General features: G+C 36.6%; 1 protein-coding gene and 1 long non-coding RNA gene across 4 annotated transcripts in view; both read left to right on the forward strand.

Moving 5' to 3' along the window:
* The window catches only part of HCC1 (electron transport SCO1/SenC family protein), a 36,500-nt gene extending 30,604 nt beyond the window's left edge, over nt 1-5,896 (forward strand). For all 3 annotated transcript variants that reach the window (XM_039133882.3, XM_039133880.3, XM_039133881.3), the window contains one exon: nt 5,341-5,896. In XM_039133882.3, the coding sequence (XP_038989810.2) occupies nt 5,341-5,452 (112 nt within the window). In that variant the 3' untranslated portion in view covers nt 5,453-5,896. The remainder of the gene's footprint in view (nt 1-5,340) is intronic.
* Nucleotides 5,897-8,161: 2,265 nt separating this feature from the next.
* Nucleotides 8,162-13,896, forward strand: LOC103695990 (uncharacterized). The gene is made up of 2 exons (XR_003383243.3): nt 8,162-12,157; nt 13,686-13,896. It is a non-coding gene; the product is annotated as an uncharacterized LOC103695990 (long non-coding RNA).
* Nucleotides 13,897-15,683: the final 1,787 nt, after the last annotated feature.

The raw sequence follows: 15,683 nt of genomic DNA on the forward strand, positions 1-15,683 counted from the left end.
CCAATCCAGCTTTGTCATATACAGCTCTTGAATTTTCTATCATTAAATTCAGTTTTTCAGAACTGAGAGTGAATCTTTCAACAGTAGGTTTCAAATTATCAACTTCTTTAGCTAATTTTTCATTATCTTCTGACAGCAATTCATTGTTTTTCTTAAGTTTATCATGACTTTCAGTGAGAAGTTGATTTCTCTGATTTAGTTCTTTATTTTCTTTAATTAAGATTTCAATTTTATAAGTTACTTTTAGTTTTTCATCTATTAGGATTTGATTTTCATTCTTCAAGTTCTTGTTCCTACAAATAAGTTTCTTATGTTCTAAATACAAATCAGAAAAGGCATCATGAAGTTCATCAAATGTAAAATCATTTTTAGTTTTAGCATGTACCTTATATATCTCATCTTCATGTGCCATTAAGCATGAATTTGCAATATGATGCTGCTCTTCTTCTACACATGATGTTTCAGATTTGTTAGTGCATTCATATTTAACTTCAAGCATATTGCATATTTTCTTAGCAGTTGTGCAAAAAGATATGCAATTAAGTTCACTATCATCTAATGCACAAAATAGCACATTCATAGCTTTTGCATTTTGCTGAGACATTTTCTTATCATGATTAGTGCTTGTGTGTGGTCCATTGACTGTGATACTCCATAAATCATAGTCATGTGCTTGAATGAAAATGCGCATGCGTGCTTTACAATATGTATAGTTTATGCCATTAAAAAGTGGAGGTCTATCAATTAATTGTCCCTCTCCTAGAAAACTATCTATTTGATTTGTCATGATCTTTGGCTCTTGATCTTGAGATCAATAATTAATATTAGAGCACCTGCTCTGATACCACTTGTTGCCCAAGGTGACAACCCAAGAGGGGGGGTGAATTGGATTTTTCTAAATTTTTAGTGCTTTAAAAACATCCTTAGTTGAGTGCGGTGAATGTTTTCTTAAATTACTTCAATGAATTAAACTATAGCAAAGATGAAAGATAATGCAAGAATAATTACAAGTGAATCCACAACACAAACACCACGATGTATAGTGGTTCGGTGCACCCCAAGGCACCTACGTCCACTCCCCAAGCGTTCCCTTGGAAATTTTACTATTATCCCTCAGATTACAGTAGGATTGTTTTTGGGGCTCACAATCCAAAATCTTTACAATTTGGTTTTCCGGGATCACCAATAACCTACGTTGGTTTTGCGGGCTCACCAACAACCTAACGTTGGTTTTACGGGCTTACCAACAACCTACGTTGGTTTTACGGGCTCACCAACAAATTTATACCGTTGGTTTTACGGGCTCACCAACAAACCTATACCGTTGGTTTTACGGGCTCACCAACAAACCTATAATGTTGGTTTTACGGGCTTACCAACAAACCTTACAACAAGAATAAAGAACAAGGAACTAAAGCTCCTAAATGAGCAAATAAAACAATTATGAGCTACAAAGAAGAGTTTAGAATATAATTATCCCTTTAATAAGGCTCTTCTCTTCTTTGTCAAGATTGCTTCACTCTTCAAGGGTTGGTGGAGCTCTTAATGTCTCTTGGAATCTGCTCAACCATTTTCTTTTGGCTCTTTGAATGAAGCAATTGAATGAAGCTTGCCTTGCTAGGGTTTTATCTTGAATGCACTTAATGTTTTTTCCAAAGCTTGCTTCCTCTGATGAATACTCCCTCTTAAATACTTCTCCAACCTCCAAATAGACCTTCCTAACCGTTGGATTGAAGAAACTAGCCGTTTATAGCCGTTGGGAGTCCAAAAAGCACTTCTGCACAACTAGCCGTTATGCTTTTGCCCGTGCTTGGGTCGACCCAAACTTTTCTGGGGTCGACCCAAACCACTGTTCATCAGACTTGGGTCAGCTCAAGCTTTTCTTGGGTCGGCCCTCTCAGGAAATACAGAACCTTGTATTTCAGCCTTCCTTCACTTGGGTCGACTCAACTCTTTTTGGATCGACTCAAGATTCAGTTGGGTCGACTCAAGTTACATTTGGGTCGACCCTCTCAGGGATTCCAGAGAACCAGTTTTTGAATGACACAACCTTTGGATCGACTCAAGTTCAGTTTGGGTCGACTCAAGGATAGGGTCGACTCAACTTTTACTTGGGTCGACCCAAGTACTGTTCATCCATGCCATTTCTGCAGAAGTGTGCCAGATGATTCTTTGAAGTGCCGGGGTCGACTCCACCAATCTTGAGGTTGACTCTTTCCACTCTTTGCTGCAACTTAGAGTTAGATTCATCCATATAATTATGAAATATACTCCAAGCAATTTTGACTATATATCATGGTAGTGCTACATACTCTTAACAATGAAAATTACTATCATCTCCTTGAGAGTACGTTTAACTTGAAACTTTGCCGAATTAGAATTTAGAATTCACTATCCCTTTTCTATCGCAAATTTTGTCTCATTATTAATCGTGAAAATACATCTTGATCTCATTCTCCTAATGTTTCATGAGTGTATCGAGGGTGTGCCATTTATCAATGATGTATCGAGTTAATTTGCATTTCTAATTTGATATGGCCTCAATGGTTGTGTTAATCATCAAAATAACATTATCATCCTCACGAATCGATTTTATATGTCAAACTGGTATGGTAATCGACTGGTCTGGTTTAGTACGTTTGAAATTGTCTGGTTTGGCACAGTGCAACAAACCTTATTTTGGACCAAGATATGTCCATTTACTCGATAGTAAAGGGTCAGTATTTAATCCTTTTTCACAGTCTTGTGGGTTTAGTCGAGTAAGCTTTATCAACTTTGCTAAATTGACACCTAACTAGGTCTACCCATCTAGCCTAGATTTTGAGACTAGATCAAAGACATCTATGCAGATCAAAGTTTGCCATCTCGGTATTGGATCCTATATGAATACCATCTTATTACAGTGTTTGTATGTTTGGTATGGTACTCAGTTTGGCATACTAAGTGTTAGTATGTTTTTTGTACCGTATTTTGATTTGGTATCAGTATAGTGCAGTATGGTCAGTACCAATCAGTACAACAAATCTTAGTACCATGGTCTGCTGTGCCGATACCAGACATCGGACTAGTTGCGCGGCGGCACGGATCGGTATGGGCCCGCGCCGTGCCGTGTCGGGCCTGTATCGACACAGTAGAGGAGGCGAGGGAGAGGGCGAACTCGAGAGAGGAAAAAAGAGAAGAGGGAGGGAGGGAGAGAGGAGGGTGGCGGAGGCCGGCGGAGGGCCGATGGAGGCCGACGCCCGGGCAGGAGGTGGAGGCCGCGGCCGGATCCCCTGTTTTGTGATTTGCCGACTTTACTTAAAAATCGTGAAATTAAAAAGCGGACAGTCCCTTGTTTCGAAGTTGGAAACAGAGGATCCGGCCGCGGCCTCCGCCTCCTGCCTGGGCGTTGGCTGCCACCCTCCTCCTCTGTCTCCATCTCCCTCCCTTCTCTGCCCGCTCTCTCTATTCCTTTCTTTTTTTTTCTTCCTCCGGCAACGGGTTTCGTTTCTGTTGACGGAACTGTTTCGGTCTGCCGCCGAAACGATTCAATATGATTGGAACCGCCTTGTTCGGGATGGTACAGATATTTAGTCTTTGCCTTTGCCAAGTTGAACTTGAATCAATTTGTGTTTATTTCAAATATGAATGCATGAGACCATTTATACTCCTAGCAAAATTTTAGTGATCTTTATGATCACATTAAACATCAACATAAGTACCTATTTTTTTTTGTATGTTTGGAGCACAAAATGCTTGTTAGGATCGTGCCAACCATTTTTCCTAGCTTATATCAGGTCCTTCCAAACTCTCTTCTACTGCCATGCATAACAAAAGCTCATATTCCTCCCATAAGACCATTTACACTCCTAGCAAAATTTTAGTGATCTTCATGATCACATTAGACATCAATATGAGGTTGAAAGAACTACAAAAACCTATTTTTTTTTGTATGTTTGGAGCACAAAATGCTTGTTAGGATCGTGCCAACCATTTTTCCTAGCTTATATCAGGTCCTTCCAAACTCTCTTCTACTGCCATGCATAACAAAAGCTCATATTCCTCCCATAAGACCATTTACACTCCTAGCAAAATTTTAGTGATCTTCATGATCACATTAGACATCAATATGAGGTTGAAAGAACTACAAAAACCTATTTTTTTTTGTATGTTTGGAGCACAAAATGCTTGTTAGGATCGTGCCAACCATTTTTCCTAGCTTATATCAGGTCCTTCCAAACTCTCTTCTACTGCCATGCATAACAAAAGCTCATATTCATCCCATAAGACCATTTACACTCCTAGCAAAATTTTAGTGATCTTCATGATCACATTAGACATCAATATGAGGTTGAAAGAACTACAAAAACCTATTTTTTTTTGTATGTTTGGAGCACAAAATGCTTGTTAGGATCGTGCCAACCATTTTTCCTAGCTAATATCAGGTCCTTCCAAACTCCTCTACTGCCATGCATAACAAAAGCTTGTGTTCCTCCCTAGCCTTGAATTTGTGGGTTTGGCTGCCAATCTAGATCCAACCGTACCCATTGGTTTTGGAGTCCTGTGATTTCTGTCAATCTCTCTGCTATAACATCATCAGTGATCCCATATACTGCTACTGTAGCTCATGAGCATATTCACCACCACAAACCAAGCCTTCTTCTTGGCCCAAGACATGAAACAAGCAAGAATGTGCTCTACAGCTCTCCCTTCTATTAACTAAGTCACCACACTCTTCCTCCAGCCGAGAATTTTAGGGCAAGGACCCAGAGAATTTGAGGGCAAGGACTGCTTGAGAGAGGGGGGAAATTGATGGAAACAGAATTGCTGCCGCTGACTCCCTAAAAGAGGGCTTAAACTCAAATTAGCATTGTTGCCATCAGGAAGGGACGCCTTTGGTTATTTTTTCTTAGTCAATGCACTTTTAGGATTAAAAACAAGTATGATGATAAAAATGGACTGGGGCTTTAACCCATAATTCAGATCTCCTACATGAGGTGTACATGTTAAGTTGGGCCTTGATTTGGCATGATCTGAACACAAAATGACCTGGTATTGATTTTGGGATGCAGGATTGTGTTGGGTTTAAATTTTGATCTGATTTAAAATTTTTGATCGAGTTGATGTCTAATTTATAATTGTCTTTGATTCATTTTTGATGAACCCACTATTGACCTGGTTAAATAATTGACTCTAGTTTTAAGACATGAGCCTGCCCCACAGTTTACATCTCCTTTTATGATGACGAATTCTGAATTTGTGTGTCCTGACAAACTATGATTTACTGTAATGGATCGAAATCTTCTGTTATGCTATGATAGTTGTATCCAGTACAATTGATTTACGCTGATCAACTTTCAGGTACTTGATGAACCCAAACATGGAGTTTGTCAAATTCTTTGGTAAGAACTATGATGCTGATGCACTTGCTGAAGGCATAATCAAAGAGATAAAGGAAAACAAGGGGGTGTAACGCTATATTTTCCTGATGCCAAAGATGGTCGTGCTGACTGAAAGTAAACCTTTTCCCTATTTATCATTTTGGAATGCAACTACCATAATAAGTTCATAGTCAAAAAAATTATCATACGCTCATGGTCAAAAAAATTATTGATCACGGTTCTCATGGACTATCAACAAATTTGGTGTACTAGTTGTTGGCCCCAGAGAGTTCTTAAAATATTGAGTTGTGCTTTTTTGACTACTTTGTGAAGTCATATCAATTTTATGGTCCATGCCAACTATTTGCATCATTTTTTCGGGTACAATGGGAAAGATGAGGTGCAATGTATTTATGATTTCTGCTGCATTTAGGGTTGAAAGGTGTGGATCGGATATTATTATATTCATATTCATATTTATTTTGTTTAACGGATGTTGGTTGGATATAAAATTTTATATCCATATTTGTTTTAAACCAATATGGATACAAATAAGATATCGGATAACTTTCGATGGATAAAAATATGTACACAAATCATATAATTAATTTTTTATGATCATAGAATTAAAAATATTATGAAGTAGATGATAAATTAGTATGTTAATATGATTATTTATTTTTCTTAAAAGTTTAAATGTGATTATAAATGAAATAGGATATTTTGATACGAATAAAATAGTTGTCTATTCATATTCATATTCATTTTTTTTTTTTTTTGATAGATATGGATACAGATAAGGTTATTAATGGAATAGTTAAATTTCTATCCATATCTAAATATATTTGAATAGAAAATAGATTTGGATGGATTTTCGATCCACTTTCATCCCTAGCTACATTTGTTGAAGCCAGTGGAGCATGCCATTTGCAGTTTTATTAGCCCAGAAATTATTCTACTCAGCCTTCAGTTTAGGAACCGTGGATCATATTATCCCTTCATGTAGCTCAGACTTGTTATCGAATCACATGCTTCCCACAAGAGGGTTTATTGCAAGGTCTTGCATCCGAGAGGGGTAGGGCAGACTGCTAGTCAAAAGGAAATAATAATAAAGTACTGGAATCCAAACAGTGCAAGGCTAAAAGGAACTTCCACTCTACCCATGCTGGGAAGTGGACCACCACAAAGGAATTATTTGTCTTCTAGAACGCAGCACAAACAAAACTAGCAAGTCAACTCAAAGTAAAACTCAACATCTCAAGGAGCTAAAGTAAATCTAATTTTAACCCAAAATACATTAGATGCTTCCACCGTACCATTCTCATTGCCGAGATATGATGTCTACGTGCCTAATCTATCATTTGTATCACCATTATTGGATGATGAAGTCCATGAAGGGGTATCCTGCCATCAAATGGTTGTATGGTTGTTTAGTGTTCTCGATCGATAATCCCAAACCCTCCAATCACACGATAGATATATATCACTTATTCAACATTTTGTTGCATAACGGATCAGCTTAATATCTAATCTTAATGTTGGTTATCCAAACATCATGATTGTTTTCTTCAACAGTTGAAATCTTTGGTTGTTCCACAAATGGCTAGGTAATGACTAATTCCTTTCCTTTGTTGCTACCCTTGGATTCACCTGATTCCTCTGATATTGAAGACACTCTTGAAGGGCTATCAACCATCGTACCAGGCCCACACTATGAAGGAGAAATGAAAGATTCCTGTTGCTTTCCCTCCTTGGAACTTCTTAGGACTCTCTGCTCTCTCTCTCCTCTCTCTTAACCTTACTCCCTTAGCTTTAAACCCAGGAGAAACCCCTGCAGCCAAGAACTCTACCAGCAACCTTAGACCTTAGATCTACACTATCCAAAGCCTAGATATTCTATGTCTAGCTTCCCACCATCTTCTTAAGCCTAAATCTACACTTTTGTTTAAGATTAGTTCTTGAAGAAAAAGCATGAAAGGAGCCTCTAAGGAGTTCTTAGCAAGAGATCCTCCAAAAGGTCCTCTTCGAGAATGAGAGCCTCCCCCTCTATCGAGAGATTTGATACTCGTTGCCTCTTTTTTTTCTTTGACATCTATGTAGGCTTTTTTGAAGACCACGTAGTGTTGTTTGTGTGAGATCTTAATCAATGCTGGATATTTGCACACGTTGTTTTGCTGGCGGATAGCTTATTTTCCTCATTTTTCTTTATTTTTCTTTATTTTTCCAAAAGATAACTTCAAAATGGGTCCTTTCAGGACAGATCCCAATTGCCTAGCCTCAGAAACATCCCAAAGGCATAGCAGATCTTGCCCCGTAGTTATGGAAGCACCCGGATTTGAGGCTACCATGGATTTGCTATGAAATTTTGGATGAACCTTTTGTCAACGCTTATCAAGCTTGCGTTCATAACTCGTTCGAGACCTGAGAGGGGGCGAGTAGAGGCCTAGCACAATTTGGCTTATCCTAGGGGTGATTGCCTTCCCCAATAGTACCCTTGGCCTTACCCTTCCCTTTGTTCCCTTTCACGTCCTTTTCGATTATTTTAAATCATGATTTTCTATTTCTCTCTCTTTTTTAAAAAACTTGAAGATGGCTTGTATTATTTTTTTCACAAATCCCTGATCCCTCCCAGAGACGTTCACAAGGTTCCAATCAACTGGGCTAGCAATTCTTAGTATATATATTCACATATATACAAACTAAATGTTAAATTTTTAGTAAAAGATAATGATATAAAATCAATGGTAAAACATAAAAGTTGAAGATCCAAACAGAATCTGTATTATAATAATGCTTATGAACTAAAAAAGTTCTTGTTTTTTTGGTATTCTCAAAACTAAACATCAAATATGTATAAAATAGATAATTACTGTATCATAATAATATGATCTAGTCATCAAAACCTTGTGAACTTTAATATATCTAGAGTGTGATCAATAAAGTTGATTTTTAGTTTATATATCTTATCATGTATTTTAGCATTGGTATAATTGATATGTTTTACTTTTATACTCATTTAAAGTACATATACGTCAGAGATGTTCTTAATATATAAGATTTAATTTTAGAATCTTCAATTTTAAATCTTTTCACAAAGATTTGATATTTATTTTGTAGTTTAACTTTCTATAGTATGCAACCTAAACTTATCTTTTTAACTTCATTTCTTATAAATGACTTTATACAATTACGTTCCACGAATCTCACTGCACTGACCATAGTAAACTCGACACGAATTAGACTTCAGTAGTCTCTCTCGATACTGGAGAGATCTAGTTCAATCACATATTGTCCATATATGTCTTTCAATAGCAAGTGATGGATAGGCTGAAACATGTATATCGTCTAGTAATTTTGTCCAGCAACCTACCGTCATCCAATTCGTGGATGGCAAGTGATTTGAATTATACCTCTCCAACTCAATCACAAATATAAGGGATCTAAACACCATTAATTTGGACAAAATAAATGTGGCTATTGTTTTTGACGGACATCAATTCTAATTAATTGATTATTGGCCTTGCTAATGCATAAAAATGAGATAAAATATAGGATGATACTAGCAAAAAAAATAAATAAATAGAAATAAGGTATGCTCTAGAAGCTATTTGTATATTTAACATCAAGAATTATCGAGAAGTTATGGCTATCTTTTTTCTATGTACTATCATAAACAATATAAGAAATATGTTATACATTGATCATAGAGCTAGAAAAGAGTATACTAGTACTTTGGAGGCTTATCCAAATGGATGGAGTTTTTTCCATAGGGAGGATTGGATATTTATAGGTATTCAAAATATGTTTACAGCTAGAGTAAGGTTAGACATCACATCTCTAAGGCTATTAAAGTGGACAGTGATTTCATGGAGTTCATTTTTCACTGAGATGAGGCCATGCACTAACATCCAGGTGTGCTGCCATGTTGAGTTGTTAATATTGACAATCAACTTTACAAAGTACCATCAAGAATAGAGGTTGAACCAGGCGCACTAATGTGTAAGTGGTTCCTTGACTAAAGGATAGAGAACTATGCTATATTCTAGAGGTCAATAAATTTACTGCCCAACATGTGTATTGATAATGATATCTTGGACTCTCTTTGATAGGAAGTATAGGACTTTGTTGGGTTTGGGTGTGAGTGAGGGTCGGTTGTCCAACATGGAAACTATCATAATGACATCATATCCATATTAGAACAAAGACATGGTAAGATATATCAGATTTGGCTAAGTAGTAGCTTAAAATATTTTTGGAAATAATTACTTTTATAGATTACTGTAATTAATAATTGATTATTTTGAAAAGATTTCATGTGAACATTTTTCATAAAAGGATGTGTGACATGATCAAGGATTCTATTAGGCCATGAAATCATATAATTGAGGGCTTAATAGTGCCATGCTTGATGGTCATATCAGGAGACTAAATTGTACAACATAGCTTGTACATAAATAGTAGACCAACTGGTTTCATCTTACACACCAAGAGATTCAGTAGTGCATTGTGGGCTCCATATCCCCATGTTGGACTACATTGTCAATATGTAATTAAAGCGGACCTAAAGGGGTAGATTATTGGTAAGCAAGAACTTTAGTTTACCTATCCCAGTAATATATATAGCATGTGCTATCTATCTTCAAGTTAATTGGAATGAAATTCTAGTTGATAATTCTCTCATTGATTGAATAAAAAAAGATATGGATTTAATTGGAGAAGAGAAGAGATTCAGCTAGAAAAATATTTCGGTGAGTTAACCTTAACACCACTTGGATAGAATCTAAGTTGGGCTCAACCAACCATGCAAGGTGGACCATGATGTCTGCCTTGTGTAACACCAACTAAATGGCACACTCCAATTAGGAGTGCACACATCTAGAAGATGGGGGTCAGCTACCTTTGATGATGGGAGGTGTGGAATTGCACTTGGAATTTGAAGGAAGAAAGGGTTGTCAATAGAACCGATTATAGGGAGGTAGAAATCTCACTACAGCTCATATGAAACCAAAAATTGGAGCCTTACGCGGCAGTGGTGAACCCATAAATTGATTGACTCTCAACAGAGGTAGATGTTAGTTGGAAGAAGGCAGAGTTGGTTCACTTTCTTCCAAAGCTGAAAATAGCAACTGGCTCACAAACTAAAAATCCACCAAAAGGGATGTGAGAGAATAGAGGAGAGCCAATGATAATTCCGACAATACAATTTTTACTATTTAATAACTCATGAATGATTACAAGAGGAGTTACCAATGGTATATTTATAAGTAGTACAAGAAATTTTTTTTCTTTACTTGTCCAATGTGGGATCCCTAATCTTATTATAATTCGAATAACTCTAATTATTAACTTTTCTAATAACATCAAAAGTTCTCCAAGAAAAATAGTTTACAGAATTAAAATTTTCTCAAATTTACTAACACAAACTTTACCAATAGAAACTTGACACCTAAGTGGGGCGACATGGAGCATTGATCCCAATATGGGATGGCCCAATGTGGGGCGGCACCTAGTGTGGGTTTAAACCCACTCGCCTAGTAGGTGAGCTCTAGGCGCTTCGGCGTCAACCTTAGTGGTCAGCGCCCCCTTCCTCTTACATTCAGAACTTGAGGACTCTATAAAGAATAGCCAGGTAAGACCGCCACATCATTATCTTATCCTCTCTGGCGGAGTCCTATTGGGACTCAAGCTCCCAATTGGAGGTGTTCAAGGAAACCCCATGCTTCCCTTCTCTACATAAATGGGAGGTGTTCTAGGGGTATTGGCACTCAATTCTTCACACACCACCGAGAGAAAGGAGAGGGGCACTAGTTTAGGCTAGGGTTTTCTTCTCCAAAAGCAAGAGAGAGAGAGAAGCTTATGAGACAAATTCTTCTTCTAGTGTATTCCTAGCGGTTGTAGGAGACTTAGAGCCGTGCAAAGCTCTAAAAAGGCTTATGGACTGAAACAACCGAGGATAATAATTTCCAAAGAGTCATATACTTTTACAGTTTCAATATCTCAAGTATACAACTCTCTTATTATGCATATAATCTATGTATTCATTATGACTTATCGTAAAAGAACATTTCGTGCTTCTTATTTTATTTCGCTGCATAACATGGACCATTCCCATGTCCTTAAAAAAAATCATGGCATCGGGACCACTCGATTCTCCTAGTGGCAAAGCTACAGCAATATGAATGCAGGCAGCCATAATAAAGACAACACATTGCCGCAAAGTTATCAGAGGCCGCGAGGACACCTCCAAAATTGTTAGTTCAGCCAACTCACACTCGTGACCACCCCTGCAACGCAGCCAAGACAAAGTCACGGGCTCAAAATTTTGTGGTTGCCGTCGTTTTTTTACGTTTTTTTTTTTTCTGGAGAAAAATGGTTGTCATCGTCAATTGATCCACTTAAAATAACGCAGTTCCCTGTATAAAAGAAAGCTGTACTCCTAGCCTCCAATCATATCAAAAAAAGTTTCAAGCTTGAAGCAATGGAGTCTCTTCAGAAGTTGGTGATCATGGTGATGCTGGTGCTGTCGATCATCCTTGGCTGCGGTGAGATCGCCTTGTTGAGGGCTGATGGCTTCTGTAACATGACAATGGAGGGTTTCAATGCATGCAAGCCTGCAGTCACCGGCCCAGAACCTACTGAGCCATCTGAAGAGTGTTGTGAAGCCCTCTCCAATGCCGACCTTCCATGCCTTTGCTCTTACCGGCACTCAATGCTGCTGCCATCCCTTGGAATAGACCCTGACCTTGCCATGCAGCTCCCACAAAAATGCAATCTCACTCCACCTGCCGAGTGCTAAGGTTTGCATTGGCTAACTTCTTTGCTCATAACATCTAGGAAAATGATCTGAATTACCTTTCTTTTTGAGGAAAATAGATTTGAGTTACTTTGTAACCTAAATATATATATCCCTTGGATTATTCTTATAATATGTAGCTGAATAATTTTCATTAACTAGAGTTACAGTCTGAACTCTTTTCTTATACTGTCATGCCCAGTTCCAAGTCTGGATAAGAAAGATTGAAGATTAATGTCATGTGGAACAGCTAACTATGAAAATATATCCAAATTTGATGGTTATTATAGTATGGTTGCATGGACTAGACTTAGCCCTGTAAGTTGGCATATATCCCTCTCTATTAGGGAGAGGCCAAAGGTCTCAACAATCTAATTTATACATATATCTTGGTTGCTTTTGACTAGATCATATTTAGTTTGTCTGACAAGAAAAATCTATTGAATCAATAACATAAATTTTGACCCAAACTCCAAGTCTACCAAAAAGATGTAAATTCGGTCTGAATTCCAACTTTTTTTTTTTGTCCTTTCGAAATTTAGATCAAATCATGTTAAATCCTCTTCACGGTCGGGCTCCCTTGCAGCTCTCTAGTCCAAGACCTTACTCTTCGCTGCTAAGTCTACTGGTACATCACAGGAATAGCACCTACTGGATAGTGTGCAGGTTTGAGGTGAATCCAATTCTTCATTCCATGGTCTGGTTTGAATGGACCTAAAGAACCATAATTATCTTGGATCTGGGTCAGAAAAATGTCAAACTGGAGTTTAATTTAGGTAATGTTGGCGTGAAAAAAATCAGGCAGACTGACCAACCTGAATTTTCTTAGCAGTATTTCGACCCTAAGTTGGCCTGAATCTAACTATGATACTGCAGAGACTACTTCCAAGTGTCATTGGATCTCACGTTAGGCTGAAATTCCTTTCTTCCATATCAGAAATTTGTATGAATTTTTATAGTTAAGTTAATTAAAATCCAAGTCAAGCCATTCCTTGCAATCGAAGTCACAGGTTGAAGCGTTCGGAAACATTGCGATTGCTAATATTAATCTTTTGACTTCGCCATTTTTTTTTTGTTTTTCCCGTCGAAGAGTGGTAGTTCAAATATCTGCTTAATTAATTTTTACTATAAATTTTAAACCTCTTAAGCTATAGGCCAAAGAGTGACTAGATGATAACTATTTTTTTTTTTGAATAATCAACAATAAAGTTGTTATTGTTACTATCAACAATATTTTTGACAGAAAATATCGCCAAAGATCATGTAGTGTTTCCTCGAAACACCACAGCCTGGGTATAACTACATTATATGACCAACACTACATTATATGTAGCCATAATCATGGCACTACATAATTTATTGATGAAAAGGGGTTAAGTGCAAACAAGATAGTAACATCATACTTTTTTTTTCCCCTTGATATGAACAAAAGAATCTATATTACTCCGAGCTTACACAAGGAAACTTCTACGAATCCGGTATGTCATCCTTAATACAAAGTTAATAGTTTCGTAATGTGCTTCCTTTTGCAGGGGAATTCTTGGGAGGTGAGCAGGCCCCTTCTTCGTTACATGCCTATGAAGTTCTTAAACTGCTGGTGTTTCTCAAGGAGTATAAATGATGTCAAATATGTAATATTGCTACTTCATTTCCGAATTTTATATACACTTTCTTTGATGTTTCTGGACACTGTAATTACTTTGTACTACTAAAATAAGAAAGTTGTTATCTTTTCTTTTTCTATTCTCATGCTGAATTGAATTAATTCTTAAAGGCTCAATAACCCACTGAGAAACAAGTCCCTGCATGCAATGCATGAACAATGTTATGCCATAGTGGTTAAATGCCTCCTTCACTTTGAGGAGATTCAAGGTTTGAGTCTTGGGACTGCATCTTCAAGCACTTGGATCTGGCTAGTTTATCGCATGGGCCTCAAACACAAATGTAAAACTAATTCTATGAAAAACTTGAAAGGGAGTTTTTTTGCCTTCTCTTCCTTCTTTAAACCCTATGTCAAAACTATAATACAAGGCCTCTATTTATACTATAGAAGTTTGGCTTTATTATTCTAGTCGATTTCCCCTACTAGTTAAGAAGCTAAACTTTACTGAAAATAAGAAAATTAGATTTTCATAATTGGATAGAAATCTAGTTATCAACTCCTTTATCAACTTTATTTTCTATAATTATGTTTATGTTGATTTGGTTATAGAGAAAAGCAACAAATCCTTTAATCTGTTCAACTCGAACCTGAGAATAATAATAAATAGTAGTATTATGAAAGTAGGTTTTTGGACCCTTTTACTTTATCATTTGTTTCATCAAACTAATAAGAAGCCTTCTATTTACACTAGTATTGTTCAAATTTAAATTCAGGTCGAATTCCTTTCCTAACTAAAAGAGATTAAAGTTTTTTAAAATAATAAGAAAATTATTAATAAGATAAAAATCATCATAGAGTTAGATCTTGACTCCTACATTAATTTTGTCTTATATCACATCAATTAATTCATCCCATATTGAAAAATATATTCAATTAAATTCCTATAAATAAAGGAAGTGTACTTTGACTGGACTGTTTTAAGGCTTAAATATCATCATACCCCATGTCAATAGGGTAAGGAACCCTTGAGGGTAATTGATATGATGAACTGAAGGGTTAGTCTGATCGTAGATTTTAAGAAGTTATCCAATTTTGAGAAAAATATTGTTATAATTTGGATATGGTTCAAGATAGTTACAGCCATTGAAAGTTAGGTGGCATAGTTGAATCTGATCTTGCTTCTAAATCTTGTTGTAACATACTTGAAGTGTTTGAGTCAATCCATGATGGACCTAGTGATATTCTTGGGTCATAGTTCCAGACAGATTATGATTTATACCCTATCAACATTTACTATAAATTATGAGGCAAGTTTGACTAGCATTTCGAAGCCCTCGATAGCCTCGAGTCGGGGTCATTTTGCACCCACTAGGCCATGTTCTTCTTGACAAATATTGAAAATAAAAAAATCATAAAAAATGAACGTTGTATGTGAAAGTTATGACCATCATGAATTTGTTTTTAACTATGAATATGGTGGATCTTGTTTCAGGACCCTAGTTAGAGGTATTCATAATGGCCTAGGTACAATGATCCTTTTGGATTACTAAGGTGTTAGAAAGTATAGCTAAGCTCTTGCAAATACCAATTTTCTAATCGTTTGCACTTACAAGCACTAGTTGTTACCACCATCTATTTCCATTAACCCTAATTTTCCCTTCAATCTTCCACACAATAAAATATCACCTGAAGTGAAGATGTTGCTTGCTTTACTTTGTTAACCTGCTAGGGTGAGTTCCACATTTTATTTGTTTGTTCATATTATTCATCGTTTGTTAGTCTTTATACTTGCAAGCAGTTTTATAGACCTTTATTTTTATTATTTTATCTCGACATGAAAATATGCTAACATTTGATTTTTAACATATTTTAGTTTTAAAATGTCATGTTAAATATCTCCATAATTTAGCAAACCGCTTGACATATG

The sequence above is a fragment of the Phoenix dactylifera genome, chromosome 4, assembly GCF_051530095.1.
Source record: "Phoenix dactylifera cultivar Ajwa chromosome 4, Ajwa_hap1_PhDact_Kaust_v1.1, whole genome shotgun sequence".
Classification (NCBI taxonomy): Eukaryota; Viridiplantae; Streptophyta; class Magnoliopsida; order Arecales; family Arecaceae; genus Phoenix; species Phoenix dactylifera.